Source organism: Pristiophorus japonicus, chromosome 11, assembly GCF_044704955.1.
Source record: "Pristiophorus japonicus isolate sPriJap1 chromosome 11, sPriJap1.hap1, whole genome shotgun sequence".
Classification (NCBI taxonomy): Eukaryota; Metazoa; Chordata; class Chondrichthyes; family Pristiophoridae; genus Pristiophorus; species Pristiophorus japonicus.
This window is the reverse complement of record NC_091987.1, coordinates 114460409-114479215: the sequence shown is the minus strand read 5'-3', so window position 1 is coordinate 114479215 and position 18807 is coordinate 114460409. Positions and strand designations below refer to the sequence as shown.

Genomic DNA, 18807 nt, shown 5'->3' with positions numbered 1-18807 from the left:
TGAGGCTGGTAATAACAGAAGATTTAAACTGTTAACAGAATATTAAGTCAGAATACTGAAGTGTCACAATAAGGGATGTTACAATAATAGAAGCCGGTGTGGGCCCGAGAGCGGCGGTTCTGGGCCCCAAGAGCGGCGGTCCTCGGCTTGAGAGCGAGGCTGTGGGGAGGGGGGGGGGGGGGGAGGAAAGAGAGAGAGAGAGAGAGCAGGGCTGGGGAAGGAGGGGAAGAGAGAAAGGGAGAGGCTGGGGAGGGAGGGGAAGAGAGAAAGGGAGAGGCTGGGGAGGGAGGGGAAGAAGGGAGAGGCTGGGGAGGGAGGGGAAGAAGGGAGAGGCTGGGGAGAGAGGGGAAGAAGGGAGAGGCTGGGGAGGGAGGGGAAGAAGGGAGAGGCTGGGGAGGGAGAGGAAGAAGGGAGAGGGGGGAAGAAGGGAGAGGCTGGGGAGGGAGGGAGCGGCTGGGGAGGGAGGGGAAGAGAGAAAGGGAGAGGCTGGGGAGGGAGGGGAAGAGAGAAAGGGAGAGGCTGGGGAGGGAGGGGAAGAAGGGAGAGGCTGGGGAGGGAGGGAAAGAAGGGAGAGGGGGGAAGAAGGGAGAGGCTTGGGAGGGAGGGGAGGGAGGGAGAGGCTGGGGAGGGGGGAAGGGAGAGGATGGGGGGGGGAGGGAGGGAAAGAGAGAGGCTGTGGGGGGGGGGGGAAAGAGAGGGGCTGGGGGGGGGGGGGGGGAGGGAAAGAGAGATGACGAAACAGATAAAGAATATGATGAAGCAGAAAAACAGCACGTATGATAGATGTCAGATTGGAAATACATCTGAGAATAAGGCAATATGTAGAAAGATTAGAGAAGTGAAAAAGAAAATAAGAGGGGCAAAGAGAGGGTATGAGAATAGATTGGCAGGCAACATAAAATGTAATCCAAAAGTCTTCTAAAGGCATTTAAATAGTAAAAGGGTAGTAAGAGAAGGGGTGGGGCCAATTAGGGACCAAAAAGACCTATGCACAGAGGCAGAGGGTATGGCTGAGGTACTAAACGAATACTTTGCAACTGTCTTCACCAAGGAAGAAGATGCTGCAATAGACATAATGAAGCAGGAGGTAGTGGTGACACTCAATAGGATAAAAATTGATGACGAGGTATGAGAAAGGCTGGCTGCACTTAAAGTAGATAAATCACCAGGAGCGGATGGGATGCATCGGAGGGAATTGAAGGTGGAAATCGTGGCGGTACTGGCCATAATATTCCAATCGAAGTAACTATTTGTACTGCACTTTTTTTGCGCATCTGTCAAGCTCGGCTCCCCCCTACATGATGTTGAGAAGCCTGAGACTACCGGCCTGAGGGCCGAGAGGGCCCACGAGCGGCGAGGGGCGGCCGAGAGCCGAGTGGAAGAAAGAGACAGACTTTGGGGGGGGGGGGGGGCGGCGGTGTTGGGAGGAGGAGAGAAGAGAGGCACTGGGGTGGGGCGAGAGGCCGGGGTGGGGAGAGCGAGAGGCCAGGGTGGGGGGAGAGAGAGAGAGAGAGAGAGAGAGAGAGAGAGAGAGAGAGCGAGACTGGAGGGGGGAAAGAGAGAGAGACAGAGACACTTGGGGGAGCGGGGGACAGCGGGGGGCGGGGGGGAAAGAGACGGGGGGGAAGAGAGGGAACTCAGGGAAGCCAGATCACGTTCTTCCAACCCCCTACAAGAGACATTGTAAAAGTGGATGAAATCCAGAAGTCACAACACTGACACTATTCACCATACCCAATAATCCTGTTAACAATGCCCCATCTATGCGCTCGTGTAAGATCATAAGAAATAGGAGCAGGAGTAGGCCATATGGCCCCTCAAGCCTGCTCCGCCATTCAATACAATCATGGCTGATCCGATCATGGACTCAGGTCCACTTCCCTGCCCGTTCCCCATAACTGCTTATTCCCTTATCGGTTAAGAAACTGTCTGTCTCTGTCTTAAATTTATTCAATGACCCAGCTTCCACAGCTCTCTGAGGCAGTGAATTCCACAGATTTACAACCCTCAGAAGAAATTCATCCTCATCTCAGTTTTAAATGGGCGGCCTCTTATTCTAAGATTATGCCCCCTCGTTCTAGTCTCCCCTATCAATGGAAACATCCTCTCTGCATCCACCCTGTCAAACTCCCTCATAATCTTATACATTTTGATATCACCTCTCATTCTTCTGAATTCCAGTGAGTAGAGACCCAACCTACTCAACCTTTCCTCATAAGTCAACCCCCTCACCTCCAGAATCAACCTAGTGAACCTTCTCTGAACTGCCTCCAAAGCAAGTATATTCTTTCTTAAATATGGAAACCAAAAGTGTACACAGTATTCCAGGTGTGGCCTCACCAAGGAAGGACTTTGGCTGGGGGAGGGATGCACTTCCACTGGGGTAAGGCACTTTGGTTGGGGGAGGCATGCACTTGGACTGGGGTAAGGTACTTTGGCTGGCTCTTGCTGTCTTCTGGGGAGCTCTGTCCTGTCGCTTCATGAAGACGAAGTGGATCGAGCTACAATTTGCAAAGTCAGTGAGACCTTTGGATGGGCATTTCCAGTTACATATTCCAGTGAAACTTCAGGGTGCGGCTTATCCTCCAAGGGGACCAATCATAAACAAAGGGTGGAGAGTGGCGGCCATTTGGCAGTGCAAAAGGTTGGCATGCAGGTACAGCAGGCGGTTAAGAAAGCAAATGGCATGTTGGCCTTCATAGCGAGGGGATTTGAGTACAAGGGCAGGGAGGTGTTGCTACAATTGTACAGGGCCTTGGTGAGGCCACACCTGGAGTATTGTGTACAGTTTTGGTCTCCTAACCTGAGGAAGGACATTCTTGCTATTGAGGGAGTACAGCGAAGGTTCACCAGACTGATTCCCGGGATGGCGGGACTGACCTATCAAGAAAGACTGGATCAACTGGGCTTGTATTCACTGGAGTTCAGAAGAATGAGAGGGGACCTCATAGAAACGTTTAAAATTCTGACGGGGTTAGACAGGTTAGATGCAGGAAGAATGTTCCCAATGTTGGGGAAGTCCAGAACCAGGGGACACAGTCTAAGGATAAGGGGGAAGCCATTTAGGACCGAGATGAGGAGGAATTTCTTCACCCAGAGAGTGGTGAACCTGTGGAATTCTCTACCACAGAAAGTTGTTGAGGCCAATTCACTAAATATATTCAAAAAGGAGTTAGATGAAGTCCTTACTACTAGGGGAATCAAGGGGTATGGTGAGAAAGCAGGAATGGGGTACTGAAGTTGCATGTTCAGCCATGAACTCATTGAATGGCGGTGCAGGCTAGAAGAGCCGAATGGCCTACTCCTGCACCTATTTTCTATGTTTCTATGTTTCTAAATAAGCGCATCCTATTTAGATACGGGGATGGTACCAGAGGATTGGAGAATTAAAAATATTACACTATTGTTCAAAAAAGGGTGTGAAGATAAACCCAGCAACTACAGGCCAGTCAGTTTTACCTCAGTAGTGGGGAAGCTTTTAGAAATAATGATCAGGGACAAAATTAAGAGTCACTTGGATAGGTCTGGATTAATTAAGGAAAGCAAGCATGGATATTGTGTTTAACCAACTTGATGAAGATTTTTGATGAGGTAACAGAGAGGGTCGATGAGAGCAGTTGACATGGTGTATATGGATTTCCAAAAGGCATTCGACAAAGTGACACATAATAGGCTTGCCAGCAAAGTTGATGCCCATGGAAAAAAAGGGACCGTGGCAGCATGCATAAGAAATTGACTAAGTGACAGTAAACAGAGTAGTGGTGAATAGTTGCTTTTCAGACCGGAAGGTATACAGTGGTGTTTCCCAAGGGTTGGTAATAGGACCACTGCTTTTCTTAAGAACATAAGAAATAGGAACAGGAGGCGGCCATTTGGATGATCTGATCTTGGCCTTAACTCCACTTTCCTGCCTGCTCCCCATAATCCTTGACTCCCTATAGTTCAAAATTAGTTTATAATTCTCCTTAAATATATTCAATGACCCAGCCTCCACAGCTCTCTGGGGCAGAAAGATTCACGACCCTTTGAGATGAAATTCCTCCTCATCTCCATTTTAAAATGGGTGACCCCTTATTCTGAAACTATGCCCCCTAGTTCTAGACTCCCCCACATCCTCGCTGCATCTACCCGGTCAAGCCCCCTCAGAATCTTATATGTTTCAATAAGATCATGATATATTCTTGATATATATTAATGACTTGGATGTGGGTATACAGGGCACAATTTCAAAATTTGCAGATGGCTTGGAAGTATAGTCAACAGTGAGGAGGATAGTGATAGACTTCAGGATGACATAGACAGGCTGGTAAAATGGGCAGACACGTGGTAGATGAAATTTAATGCAGAAAAGTGTGAAGTGATACATTTTGGCAGAAAGAATGAAGAGAGGAAATATAAACTAAAGGGTACAATCCTAAATGGGGTGCATGAACAGAGAGACCTAGGGGTATCTGTGCACAAATTGTTGAAGGTGGGACAGGTAGAGAAAGTGGTTAAAAAAGCTTAGGGGGTTCATGAAAGAGATATAGAGTACAAAAGTGTGGAAATTATGATGAACCTGTATAAAACATTGGTTTGGCCTCAACTAGAATAGTGTGTCCAATTCTGGGCACCGCACTTTAGGAAGATGTGAAGGCCTTAGAGAGGTCGCAGAAAAGATTTATAAGAATTATTCCAGGGATGAGGGATTTCAGTTACGCAGATATACTGGAGAAGTTGGGGTTCTCCTTATAGCAGAGAAGATTGAGAGGAGATTTGATGGAGGTGTTCAAAATCATGAAGGGTCTGGCCAAGTCGATAGAGAGAAACTGTTCTCATTGGCAGAAGGGTCGAGAACCAGAGGACACAGATTTAAGGTGATTGGCAAAGGAACCAAAGGCGACAGAAGAAAAAACTTTTTTACACAGCGAGTGGTTAGGATCTGGAATGCACTGCCTGAAAGGGTGATGGAGGCTGACTCAATCACTGCTTTCAAAAGGGAGTTCAATAAGCACCTGAAAGAAAAAAATTTGGAAGGCTGCAGGGAAAGGGCGGGGGAGTGAGACTAGCTGAACTGCTCTTGCAGAGAGCCGGCACAGGCTTGACGGGCCAAATGTCCTTCTTCCGTGCTGTTAAAAAAAAAGGAAAAGGATCTTATAATTAGGTTATATAAAAAGCTCGTGTCCATGACACAGGTTTGAAAAAGAGTAGGGTAACAATGACACATCCCTCACATCAGTTAATATGTTACACCCGTGGTCCAGTCATAAACATCTACAGGAAAGCACAACTTGTGGGCTGGATTTTACTATTAATACCATGCTCTACTACTGGTCAGCATGGGCTTTGTTTACATGACCTTAATTGGTCAAATTGGAATAATGGGGTCTGTTAACAGTGAAGTCTTGTTTATAGACTATTCTTTTAAAAATCTTTATGACCCATTTTCAGATTTAGATTTATTGCACAAAACAAAAATGTTTCAGATCACCATACTTAGTGCAAAACATTTCAATCAGGCTGTAAAAGTTCTGAAAGATTATCAGAATGTTATTTTAAAGTAAGCCAGGGAAGTGAGGCCAGAAAAAGTTAATTTAAAGGAGCGAGAAGCAAATTTAAAATAGGCATTAGTGTTTAAGTAAAGAAGTTTGACCTGAGAAATATTTCAAGGAATCTATTCGGCAGGGTACCAGAAATAAACATTGCGGATATTCAAAATGCAATTAGATCCCAAGATGGGAGAGTGAGGGTATTACAGGAATGAATCTTGATGGGCTGAATGGGCTTTCCTCATTCATAACTTTTTCATGTTATGATCTTATAAACCACTCCTGAGAAACTTGAACATCATTCCTAGAATAGTATTATTAGTGTGCAAAATAGACTGATGCACAAGATAGACTGCTAGATTTGGGTGAGTGGGTGGCTCAGTGCCTCTTGGGCTGGTGCTCAAATCCAATCCAAAAAAAGAGTCTTCTATCTTCCCCCAGCTGTATGGGTCCCAAGTGAAATCAGATTAATTGGTGTCAATTTAGTTTCTTCACCTTACAAATGCCTTTTCTATCATCCTTCCAGCATATACTATAATTGCTCTGCTAATTTTTCAGTTATAGAGGAAGAGGTCTTGAGAAGAAATCCTCAGAAAGCTGTACTTCCATCTACCATTACAAAATTACAATGTTATTGGCGAAGTAAATACAACACCATAGGTACAACAAAGATGTAAATAATTAGTCATTAATGTGTCGGTGAGAAGTAACATATTAATAAGAGTGGAATATAGAGTAATTCATCAAGTGGATTGATTAGATCAGAGCACTTGGATTAATTATTCTCACTTCAATTCTCTGTACAATATTTATAATTGTACCACAATACTTAAGACTTCCTGTAAAAATGAACTGAAAATTTTGTTATGCAAATACAGGTACAGCGTCTGAAATCTGGAATCCTCAGACCGAATCCATGCTGGTTTTTGGGTTTTGCTGGATTTCAGACAAGAAAATCAATAGTCTGAAATCCGAATCCACGGGTCCGAATCGGTGCCGGATTTTGGACCTCGCCGCCCGCCGATCCTCCGCTCCTCACTGCTCGCCGAAATGTCCGGTTTTTGGAATTCCGGATTCGGGACATTGCACTTGTACCACTAAAGTTTCTTGGTAACACTGACTGCTTGTATATCTCACACACTACAGATCAAATCCTTCATTTTAAAACTTACAATAAATCCTACCTTCTGAAGTAATCCTGCACACATCATTTTCAAGTTTCTGTTTGACATGTGTTGAAGAGCAGTATCTTGATGTAAACTGACATACAGCGGGAGTTTGGTAATCTTCAATTTTATTTATTTGTGGATGACTTTCTTCATATATTTGGCCTTTTGTAGTGAGCTCTAGCTGCTGAGAAGCAAGGACGCTGTCTGCAAATGTTACTCTGTGCTGTTGGCTGCATGCAACTTTACTGAGAATACCGTTAACTGGCAACAGGGGAAAAGCTTGAGTCTCTGAACTCTTTTGAATGGCAGTTTGAATAACTCGGTTTTGGTAGTTCCTGTAGGCTTCCTCCAGGCTCTCAGACTCCTTTTCCAGCTCCCTTATTCGAGCCTTGGCTCCTGCCACAAAATCCTGGTCTGAATCTGGTGAAGAACTTGCTGTCCCAGTGTACTTGCAGTAGTTTGCACCTATACCACAGCCTGCATAAAAAAGGCGATCTTCAGATGCTATCCGACTCCTAAGTAAACCAGTATCTACATAAATATCAGGAGGTACAATTCTGTCAGCAGTGAGGTCAATGGCTGACCGATCAACCAGAGAGGGTTTGGGATTGCGGTACACTTCATTCTCTAAAGCTGTAAGTGCAGAAAACACAGAGGGAAGCAGAATGCACAATAAGAAAGAGAAGCAAAAGTACAAAAGTACAACCATAAAGCTACCAAATTATTAGGTAACTCTGTGTAAGGATGTGAACCAGTAGGTAACACTTTTATAAGCATTTAAAAAATATTACACATGGTGCAATATTAATGCTTTACAACTCTTTGCAAACATAGAATTATATAGAAATTACAGCACAGAAATAGACTGTTTGGCCCAACCAGTCTGTGTTGGTGTTTATCCTCCAAACGAGCAGTAGTCCAAATCCATTTGAAGTGCTACTTTTAAGGTCTTGTGAACTTGAACCCCTAAAATCTATCTACTCCTCTACATCACTCAGTCTTCCCCCAAGTATAATTGTTACTTGCTTTTTTCAAAAAATGTGCTAGTCACATTTATTGACACTGAATTTGCCCATTCCACCATCTTATCAATATCCCCATGCAGCTTCCTTTGGTCTCAGAATTAGTTACTATGCCTTCTATTATAGTATTGTCTGAAAATTTGGACATAATTTCCTCTAGCTCTATATCCAAATAACCAGATTGAACAGAAGCAGGCCTAGAATAGAAAGAACCCTGTGGGGCACAGCTACTCACTTACAATCACTTTGAGAAACTGCTCATAACTGTTACTCTGTTTCCTCCCTTCTAAAATGTTTCTAATCCAATTTGCTATCCTTCCCCCTAGTCTTCAATAGTCTCCTGTGTAATACACATTGTCAAATACTTTCTGAAAGTCCATGTATACCACATCCCCCATATCTGTCACTGACAAATTCACACTGCTTTTTACATAAATATTAGAGAATGGTGATTTGTTACATCATCTGAAATATTGGGCCGGATTTTGCTGTACTAATAACGGTGAGGCTGTCGGCGATCGCTGTTATTATAGGATAAAACAGACAGCAACTTCTGCCATCCGCACATGCGCAGTTAAATGCGGAAATCTGGGAGTTGCTGTCAGCGATATCCCTGTTCCTCCACAGGGTGCTCTGTTGCAGTCTTCGCCGATGGAATCTGTATGGAGATCACTGTAATGGCAAGAACTTAGGCTAGTTACCCACTAAAGAAAGATGAGTCAGGAGTAATTGAGTTTTTAACGGAGTAATAATTGATAATTACTGCTGAACAAGCTCTCTGGCCCTGAAAAATTAATTTTACAAGTGGGAAGTCTCATTCCCTCCGAAGAAAAATGAGTGTGGCAGATTTTTTTAAAAAATAATTTATTTATTTTTAGTTTTAGTTTTTATTTATGAATCTTCATTTATTTTGCTTCCTGTGCAATGATTTAAATATAATTTATGTCTCCTGCGTCTTACTTCCTGCTTTGCAGTTTGTGTGCCTCAGTGAGGATTCTTCAATCTGATTGGTTGGAGAGTCTCCCTGCTGCTTGTAATGCTCATAGATGCTACTGATTCCCCGGAGATTATGTGGCACTAGATCAGACACCACTGGAAATCTAGAAATCTCCGCTGATATGCCTGCAATAGGTCTCTGGGCAACTGTACATGAGGTGAACAGCGAAAGCCATTCCTTCGCCGCTCACAGCAAAATCCAGGCCAATACCCTACAGATCCGTATGCAAACTGATTCCTGTTACAAACCTGTTCACATCCAGAGTGAAATGTAAAGTAGCCAGAAATTGATTAAATAGTACAGAATTTTAGATACACAAGGATTCAAGAATTCTCCAGTTTGGGCTTATCCATTCCAAATAGGAGCTAGACAAAACAACAAAAAGGCTGTTGACTAATTTGAAATGCAGAACTCGGTCGTCTTGTATCCTTGCATAGCAAATCTTCAGACAGAAAGTAATTACATTAAAAACCATAATTATCTCATAAATTGTGTTATTTTATTAGAAAGCATAAATTTTGAAGCGCATGAACTCTGCCCCACATTATATTCTGTTTGTCCCTTAAAGGCTTCATTAATTAATCTCTCCAACACATTAGAAGTATTTAAGCAGTTATCACTAGCTTTACTAAAATCAGGAAAGCCAGTGACAATTTACCAATGCTAATCAATGTACAAAGTGGAATTTGTGAAGTAGATGATGTCACGTGCTGTTGCAAAGCAACATACCCAATTGTGTCTGTCGCAGCTGAAGTTTCAAGTCATCAATTTGCCCGTTCAGTCTTCTGCTTTGATCCTCATATTCCATGAGTTGGCTTCTCACCTGTGCACAGCGGCCTACCTGTAGCAGGAGAGATTGAACAAAAATGTGATTGCAAAAGCTTACGAGACGACAACTTACAGTGAACTCTCTCTCTCATCTTTCCTGTGTTCTCATTACCCCCTTTTCTTCACCAAATCAATTACAGTACAGGTTGAACCTCTCTTTTCCGGGACTCCCTTATCCGGCACCATCCCTCATCCGGGACCATTCCCGGCCGGCGGCTGGCGCATGCGCAGAAATCCTACTCACCAATATAATCTGCTCCTCAATCGGCTGCCTCCTCCTCGTCACCCTGCTGGAACTCCTGCAGCCACAGTCCTCGAGCCGGCCGCTCCTCCCCACAGCGCTCCCTTGGGGCTTGCCAACTCTTCTGGGCCCACCAGAGCCTGCCGACACTTCTGGCCCCACCGACTCTTCGGGGTCCTCTGCACACTGATTGACTGTCGGTCCAGCCAATCAACGCACACACATACTTACCCCAGGAACAGCACTTAAAGGTGCAGTCCACCCAAACACGTGACCACCCCTCATCCAGCAAAATCCCTCGTTCGGGACAGGCCAGGTCCCGAGGATGCCGGATAAGGGAGGTTCAACCTGTACTTAAATTAAAAACTGGGATAACTGAATTATCTAGCCAATAACCTAGAACTACCTTGACTTTGTCCACAACCAAAATTAAATGCAATATCACTTATAGAAACATAGAAACCTAGAAATTAGGTGCAGAAGCAGGCCATTCGGCCCTCCAAGCCTGCACCGCCATTCAATAAGATCATAGCTGATCATTCAACCTCAGTATCACTTTCCTGCTTTCTCTCCATACCACTTGATCCCTTTGGCCGTAAGGGCCATATCCAACTCCCTTTTGAATATATCTAACAAACTGGCCTCAACAACTTTCTGCAGTAGAGAATTCCACAGGTTTATCACTCTCTGAGTGAAGAAGTTTCTCCTCATCTCAGTCCTAAATGGCTTACCCCTTATTCTTAGACTGTGACCCCTGGTTCTGGAACTCCCCAGCAACGGGAACATTCTTCCTGCCTCTAACCTGTCCAATCTCGTCAGAATTTTATATGTTTCTATGAGATCCTCTCTCATTTTTCTAAACTCCAGTGGATACAAGCCATATTGACCCAGTTTCTCCTCATATGTCAGTCCTGCCATCCCGGGAATCAATCTGGTGAACCTTCAAGAACGTCCTTCCTCAGATTAGGAGACCAAAACTGAACACAATATTCCAAGTGAGGCCTCACCAAGGCTCTGTACAACTGCAGTAAGACCTCCCTGCTCCTATACTCAAATCCTCTAGCTATAAAGGTCAACATGCCATTTGCCTTCTTCACCGCCTGCTGTACCTGCATGCCAAACTTCAATGACTAATGTACCATAACACCAGGTCTCGTTGCACCTCCCCTTTTCCTAATCTGTCGCTATTCACAGAATATTCTGTCTTCATGTTTTTGTCACCAAAGTGGATAACCTCACATTTATCCACATTATACTGCATCTGCATGCACTTGCCCACTCACCTAACCTGTCCAAGTTACCCTGCAGCCTCGTAGCACCTTCCTCACAGCTCACACTGCCATCCAGCTCCGTGTCATCTGCAAACTTGGGAGATATTACATTCAATTCCTTCATCTAAATCATTGATGTATATTGTAAAAATCTGGGGTCCCAGCACCGAATCCTGTGGCACCGCACTAGTCACTGCCTGCCATTCTGAAAAGGACCCGTTTATCTCGACTCTCTGCTTCCTGTCTGCCAACCTATTCTCTATCCATGCCAGTACATTACCCCCAATACCACGTGCTTTGATTGTGCACACCAATCTCTTATGTGGGACCTTGTCAAAGACCTTTTGAAAGTCCAAATACACCACATCCACTGGTTCTCCCTTGTCCACACTACTAGTTACATCCTCAAAAAAAATCCAGAAGATTTGCCAACATGATTTCCCGTTCACAAATCCATGCTGACTTGGACCGATCCTGTCACTGCTTTCCAAATGCGCTGCTATTTCATCCTTAATAATTGATTTCTCTCTCCCTCCTTTTTTAAAAAGTGGTGTTACATTAGCAACCCTCCAGTCCATAGGAACTGATCCAGAGTCGATAGACTGTTGGAAAATGATCACCAATGCATCCACTATTTCTAGGGCCATCCCCTTAAGTACCCTGGGATGCAGACAGTCAGGCCCCAGGGATTTATTAGCCTTCAATCCCATCAATTTCCCTAACACAATTTCCCGTCTGATAAGGATATCCTTCAGTTCCTCCTTCTCACTAGACCCTCGATCCGCTAGTACATCCGGAAGGTCATTTGTGTCTTCCTTCGTGAAGACAGAACCAAAGTATTTGTTCAATTGGTCTGACATTTCTTTGTTCCCCATTATTAATTCACCTGAGTCCGACTGCAAGAGACCTACATTTGTCTTCACTAATCTTTTTCTCTTCACATAACTATAGAAGCTTTTGCAGTCAGTTTTTCTGTTCCCGGCAAGCTTCCTCTCGTACTCTATTTTCCCCCTCCTAATTAAACCCTTCGTCCTCCTCTGCTGAATTCTAAATTTCTCCCAGTCCTCCGGTTGCTGCTTTTTCTGGCCAATTTATATGCCTCTTCCTTGGATTTAACACTACCCTTAATTTCCCTTGTTAGCCACGATTGAGCCACCTTCCCCATTTTATTTTTACTTCAGACAGGAATGTACAACTGTTGAAGTTCATCCATGTGATCTATAAATGTTTGCCATTGCCTATCCACCGTCAGCCCTTTAAGTATCCTCTGCCAGTCTATTCTAGCCAATTCACGCCTCATGCCGTCGAAGTTAGCTTTCCTTAAGTTTAGGACCCTAGTTTCTGAATTAACTGCGTCACTCTCCACCTTAATAAAGAATTCTACCATAGTATGGTCACTCTTCCCCAAGGGGCCTCTCACAACAAGATCGTTAATTAGTCCCTTCTCATTATACATCACCCAGTCTAGGATGGCCAGTTCTCTAGTTGGTTCCTCGACATACTGATCAAGAAAACCATCCCTAATACACTTCAGGAAATCCTCCTCTACCAGTTTGGTTAGCCCAATCTATATGTAAATTAAAGTCGCCCATGATAACTTCTGTACCTTTATTGCACCCATCCCTTATTTCTTGTTTGATGCTGTCCCCAACCTCACTACTACTGTTTGGTGGCCTGGACACAACTCCCACCAGCGTTTTCTACCCTTTGGTATTCCGCAGCTCCACCCATACCAATTCCACATCATCCAAGCCAATGTCCTTCCTTACTATTGCATTAATTTCCTCTTTAACCAGCAACGCCACCCCGCCTCCTTTCCTCTCTGTCTATCCTTCCTAAATGTTGAATACCCTTGGATGTTGAGTTCCCAGCCTTGGTCACCCTGGAGCCATGTCTCCGTGATGCCAATTACATCATATCCTTTAACTGCTATCTGCGCAGTTAATTCGTCCACCTTATTCTGAATACTCCTCTCATTGAGGCACAGAGCCTTCAGGCTTGTCTTTTTAATACACCTTGCCCCTTTAAAATTCTGCTGTAATGTGCCCTTTTTGTTTTTTGCCTTGGGATTCTCTGCCCTCCACTTTTACTATTCTCCTTTCTATCTTTTGCCTCTGTCTCCCTTTTATTTCCCCCTGCCTCCCTGCATAGGTTCCCATCCCCCTGCCATATTAGTTTAACTCCTCCCCAACAGCACGAGCAAACATTCCCCCAAGGACATTGGTTCCAGTCCTGCTCAGGTGCAGACCGTCCAGTTTGTACTGGTCCCACCTCCCCCAGAACGTTTCCAATGCCCCAGGAATTTGAATCCCTCCGTTCTGCACTACTCCCCAAGCCACGTATTTATCTGAGCTATCCTGTGATTCCTACTCTGACTAGCACATAGCACTGGTAGCAATCCTGAGATTACTACTTTTGAGGTCCTACTTTTTAAATTTAGCTCCTAGCTCCCTAAATTCGTCTCGTAGGACCTCATCCCGTTTTTTACCTATATCGTTGGTACCTATGTGCACCTCGACAATTAGCTGTTTACCCTCCCTTTTCAGAATGTCCTGCACCCGCTCCGAAACATCCTTGACCCTTGCACCAGGGAGGCAACATACCATCCTGGAGTCTAGGTTGCGGCCGCAGAAACGCCTATCTATTCCCCTTACAATCGAATCTCCCATCACTATAGCTCTCTCACCCTTTTTCCTGCCCTCCTGTGCAGCAGAGCCATCCACAGTGCCATGAACTTGGCTGCTGCTGCTCCCCACTGATGAGTCATCCCCCTCAACAGTACCCAAAGCGGTGCATCTGTTTTGCAGGGGGATGACCGCAGGGGACCCCTGCACTACCTTCCTTGCAATGCTCTTCCTGTTGGTCACCCATTTACTATCTGGCTGTGTACCCTTTACCTGCGGTGAGACCAACTCACTAAAACGTGCTATTCACGTCATTCTCAGCATCGTGGATGCTCCAGAGTGATTCCACCCGCAGCTCCAGTGCCGCAATGCGGTCTGTCAGGATCTGCAGGCAGATACACTTCCCGCACACGTAGTCGTCAGGGACACCGGAAGCGTCCGAGTTCCCGCATAGTACAGGAGGAGCATAACACGTGTCCAAGCTCTCCTGCCATGACTTAACCCTTAAATACACTTATTTTGGCAACAACACGGCTAAAAGGTTATTTACTGATAAAGAGAACGAAAAACTACTTACCAATCACTTACCCCCTTGGCTGTGACGTCACCTTTCGATTTCTTTCTACTTTTTTTTTGCCTTCTCGCCCTGCTGCAGCTGCACAAGCACGCCTTTATAGGCCTCCCGACTCGACGCTGCTCCTCCTCCTCGCTCTCCCGACTGCTGCCAATGGGGTTTTATAGGGCTCCCGACTCAACGCTGCTTCTCCTTCTCGCTCTCCCACTCTCCGACTGCTGCCGATGGGCCTTTATATGCCTCCCAATTCGACGCTGCTCCTCCTCCTCGCTCTCCCGCTCTCCGATTGCTGCTGATGGGCCTTTATAGGCTTCCCGACTCGACGCTGCTCCTCCTCCTCGCTCTTCCCTCTACTAGTTACATCCTCAAAACATTCTAGAAGATTCATCAAGCATGATTTCCCTTTCATAAATCCATGCTGACTTGGACCGATCCTGTCACTGCTTTTCAAATGCGCTGCTATTTCATCTTTAATAATTGATTCCAACATTTTTCCCACCACTGAATGTCAGGCTAACTGGTCTATAATTCCCTGTTTTCTCTCTCCCTCCTTTTTTAAAAAGTGGTGTTACATTAGCTACCCTCCAGTCCATAGGAACTGATCCAGAGTCAATAGAATGTTGGAAAATGATCACCAATGCATAGATGTGGAATACAAATTATCCCTTGTTTATTTGCTGCAAGTTGTGACATATATAACATCCTTCATCTTCTTAGACTATGTAGATGAAACATTATGACCAACACTTCAAGATGTTTTAAGGATGTTAGAATATACAGAAATACTAAGCTTTATGGCCTTTAAGATCAACAGGCTCAAGATCTTATACTCAACGTCCAATACTCTGAAATGGATTTGCGACATTCAACTAAAACAGTGAGAACATATTTTAGATATAATTTAAAGAACTGGCAGTACAGTGTCACAGTAAAAGCTGTCCCTTGGAGGAGTAGGATGAGGGTCCTCCCCAGCTGATCTTGCACACATTGTAATTCTGTCCTTGACTGTGGCTAAACAGTACTCACTGCCAGTACACTCACGTATATCACAGCATCTCGACTTATATATTAAAAGGGCCATCACCTGAAACAGGCGGGTGTCTCAGTAGCCTCCCAGTAGGCCCCTATAAACATCGTGGCGACAAGAATATCGGTGTTAATATAACAGTAAGACTGCCAACCCCATTTTGAGGTCATTTCCACCTCTCTAAAGATGATTTAGCCAAGTTAAAATTGGCCTCAGGCTGTCCAGTCAGAACAATGCTAGATTTGAAACAAAGCTATAAGCATACAGTTATCATAACATCCCTCGCTTATACCCGCACAACTTAGGTCATCTACAAAAAATATTGTAAAGAGCAAGAGAAATTACAAGTCAACAGTGTTCAAGATATGGTCAAGAAATCATAGCTCCGATGGGCAGGATATGACGTTAAGATGGCTGATATGTGACTAACAAAGAAGATATTACCAGGTAAAGGAAGGTTAACAGACACAAAGGACACCAGCAGACAGCATCTAAATATGTAAAATACTTTTACAACTTCTGGAAAGATGTTGCCCAAAACAAAAGTCAGTGGCACAAAAAACATGGCAAGTCAGCTGCAAATTTAAAGCTTTATGTACCCAGTTAGCTGAGGAAAAAAAGAAAACTCAAAAGTGTCTGCCCATGACCTGGTTTAAGGGTCAAGATGTGGCTGCAGCAGGTACCATAAGCTCAGTGACAGCATCCTTTGTGAACCGTAGGCACCAAAAGGTTCATGTAGGAGAAGTGCTCCCTGAATAATCGTTGTGGGTATGGTCTCTTGTGCAGTGTCCCTCTATTGTAGCTGCTCCTGCTCTTTGCTGTCTACCTTGCAGCCAAAAACAGTGCAACACCAGTAAAATCCTCTTCAGAAGTTCCCAGAGCTGGATAACAGACCAAAATATATCCACAAGTTAACCTGCAGCCTGAAATGACAAACCAGCAACTAAGTGGATGATCCCTTTAAATAGTGTTGATGAAGGGTCCTTCCTGCCAGTTCGCAGCACAAGTGGCTGGGCGAGTTTAGCATGTGGCGAGTCAGACACTTGGCCAGCCCACTATCACAAAAGTTCTGCCAGCAAGCGCAAGACCTGAATTTGTATATTTTAGTAATTGTTTTAAATAATTCTGGCATGCGCCCTGGACACTTATGGAGCAGCCCGATCCAATATGGCAGGCAGCACACTTCCGGCGCATAATGAGTGTGTGTTTCTGCCCACCATATTGGATACTTATGTGCTCACTTATCTCTTGTAAAAAGGGTGCAGTGCGATCAAATTTCTAGGCCAATATGTGCCAAGCCTTTCCTCCCACAGAGCAATTTCTGAGCAGGGACTGTGATCATGTCACGTGCATTGGCCCTGCAAGCCATATCTATGCCCACAAGGGACGCAAACCAGAATAATGTTGAAAAATATTTTTAGTTGAAATGATGCGACAACCATTATAATCATCAGTTATAATAAACACTTTACCTCATTTTGTAGCTGTTGTTCCAGTATCTGTTTATGGCTTTGATATTCATCCTGATCAAGCCTTCTGGAATATTCTGCTTTCTTCAATTCAGCTTGAAGAGCTAAATGAGCAGCGGTGGGTTGATTAAGTACTGAAAAGACAACCGGTAGAAATTTTAACTCCATAATATTCTATTTGATTAATGCCTTCTATTTTGACATTTTTATGGATGGAGCTTTTTTAAAATACATTTATTATGCATTCGCAATTCTCACTGTACTAAACAGGATCATTCGCCATAAGAGAAAATAAAAATAAAAGTGATAGATGATATAACATCACCTTCTTGAATCATTCATGAGGAATGCCTTTGTGACAGCAAATTTTGAATTTGCACATTACTTTTTGGCAGAGGGAGGCAGAAAAAGAAAATTTACTGTTTTACCCCTCTAATTATCCAACGTTCATACCCCTCACTAACTAAAACAGACCTGTTCACAACCCTCATCACAATGCTTTCCACCTGGTGGTTAGGAGATGGCCAAAACACAGAATTACAAAAAAATTTCAACATGGAAAAAGGCCAACTAGTCTATGTTGGTGTTTATCCTACAAACAAGAGTAGTGGTTGTGTTACTGGACTAGTAATCCAAAGGCTTGGACTAATAACTTGGAGAATGCGAGTTCAAATCCATGGCAGTTTAAGAATTTGAATTCAGATTTTTTTTTTTAAATCTGGAAAGAAGAAGTTGGTACCAGTAAATGTAATCAAAGAAGATCAGCAAAGTTCCTCTGGCCAACATTTATCCCTCAACAAATACCACCAAAACAGATTAATTGTTTATTTATCTCAATTGCTGTATGTGGGATCTTGCTACGAACAAATTAGCTGTTGCGTTTATCTCCATAACGAGTGACTACACATCAAAAAAAAAATGAAGTACTTTGGGAGTTCCTGAAGTTGTGAACGGCACTGTAGAACTACGAGTTTTTTCTTCCCATTTTCCACTATTGTCTTTTTCTCTTCAAGATACTGTTTACTATGAATCTCATTCCAAGGCCCCTATTTTCCACAATAAAGATTTCTGGCACCCACATATGGTAACGTACGTTTCACCCCCCAGCCATAAGCGTCAAAACAAAATCACTTTCCACGAACTAAAAGTTATTTTTAACGTTGCGCTATCTGAGGCTATTTCGGGAGGGCGAAGCTTAGTGTGCACTGAAAACTCACTGCACATGCGCTGGAAGAAAAAAAAATCACTCACTGTGCATGCACCGGAAAAAAAACTCACTGCATGTGCGCTGGAAATAAAATCACTTTCTGCACATGACGGGTCTGCCTGGTCTCGATCACCAGTGAGAACCCACTGGTGGCAGAGGTGGATTTGCAGATAGAAAATACAATTTAGAAACATAGAAACATAGAAAATAGGTGCAGGAGCAGGCCATTCAGCCCTTCTAGCCTGCACCGCCATTCAATGAGTTCATGGCTGAACATGAAACTTCAGTACCCACTTCCTGCTTTCACGCCATACCCCTTGATCCCCCGAGTAGTAAGGACTTCATCTAACTCCCTTTTGAATATATTTAGTGAATTGGCCGCAACTACTTCCTGTGGTAGAGAATTCCACAGGTTCACCACTCTCTGGGTGAAGAAGTTTCTCCTTATCTCGGTCCTAAATGGCTTACCCCTTATCCTTAGACTGTGACCCCTGGTTCTGGACTTCCCCAACATTGGGAACATTCTTCCTGCATCCAACCTGTCCAAACCCGTCAGAATTTTAAACGTTTCTATGAGGTCCCCTCTCACTCTTCTGAACTCCAGTGAATACAAGCCCAGTTGATCCAGTCTTTCTTTCAGTCCCACCATCCCGGGAATCAGTCTGGTGAATCTTCGCTGCACTCCCTCAATAGCAAGAATGTCCTTCCTCAAGTTAGGAGACCAAAACTGTACACAATACTCCAGGTGTGGCCTCACCAAGGCCCTGTACAACTGTAGCAACACCTCCCTGCCCCTGTACTCAAATCCTCTCGCTATGAAGGCCAACATGCCATTTGCTTTCTTAACCGC

General features: G+C 44.2%; 1 protein-coding gene across 12 annotated transcripts in view; it reads right to left on the bottom strand.

Annotated features, from left to right (window-relative positions):
- Positions 1-18807, bottom strand: part of ofd1 (OFD1 centriole and centriolar satellite protein) — a 133146-nt gene that overhangs the window by 51026 nt on the left and 63313 nt on the right. For 9 of the 12 annotated variants that reach the window (XM_070893896.1, XM_070893900.1, XM_070893902.1 and 6 more), the window contains 4 exons: positions 16754-16884; positions 9446-9557; positions 6713-7330; positions 4995-5108 (listed from right to left, as the gene is read on the bottom strand). In XM_070893896.1, coding sequence (XP_070749997.1) covers positions 4995-5108; positions 6713-7330; positions 9446-9557; positions 16754-16884 — 975 coding nt within the window. The remainder of the gene's footprint in view (positions 1-4994; positions 5109-6712; positions 7331-9445; positions 9558-16753; positions 16885-18807) is intronic. The other 3 variants (XM_070893901.1, XM_070893906.1, XM_070893903.1) reach the window with 2 other exon arrangements.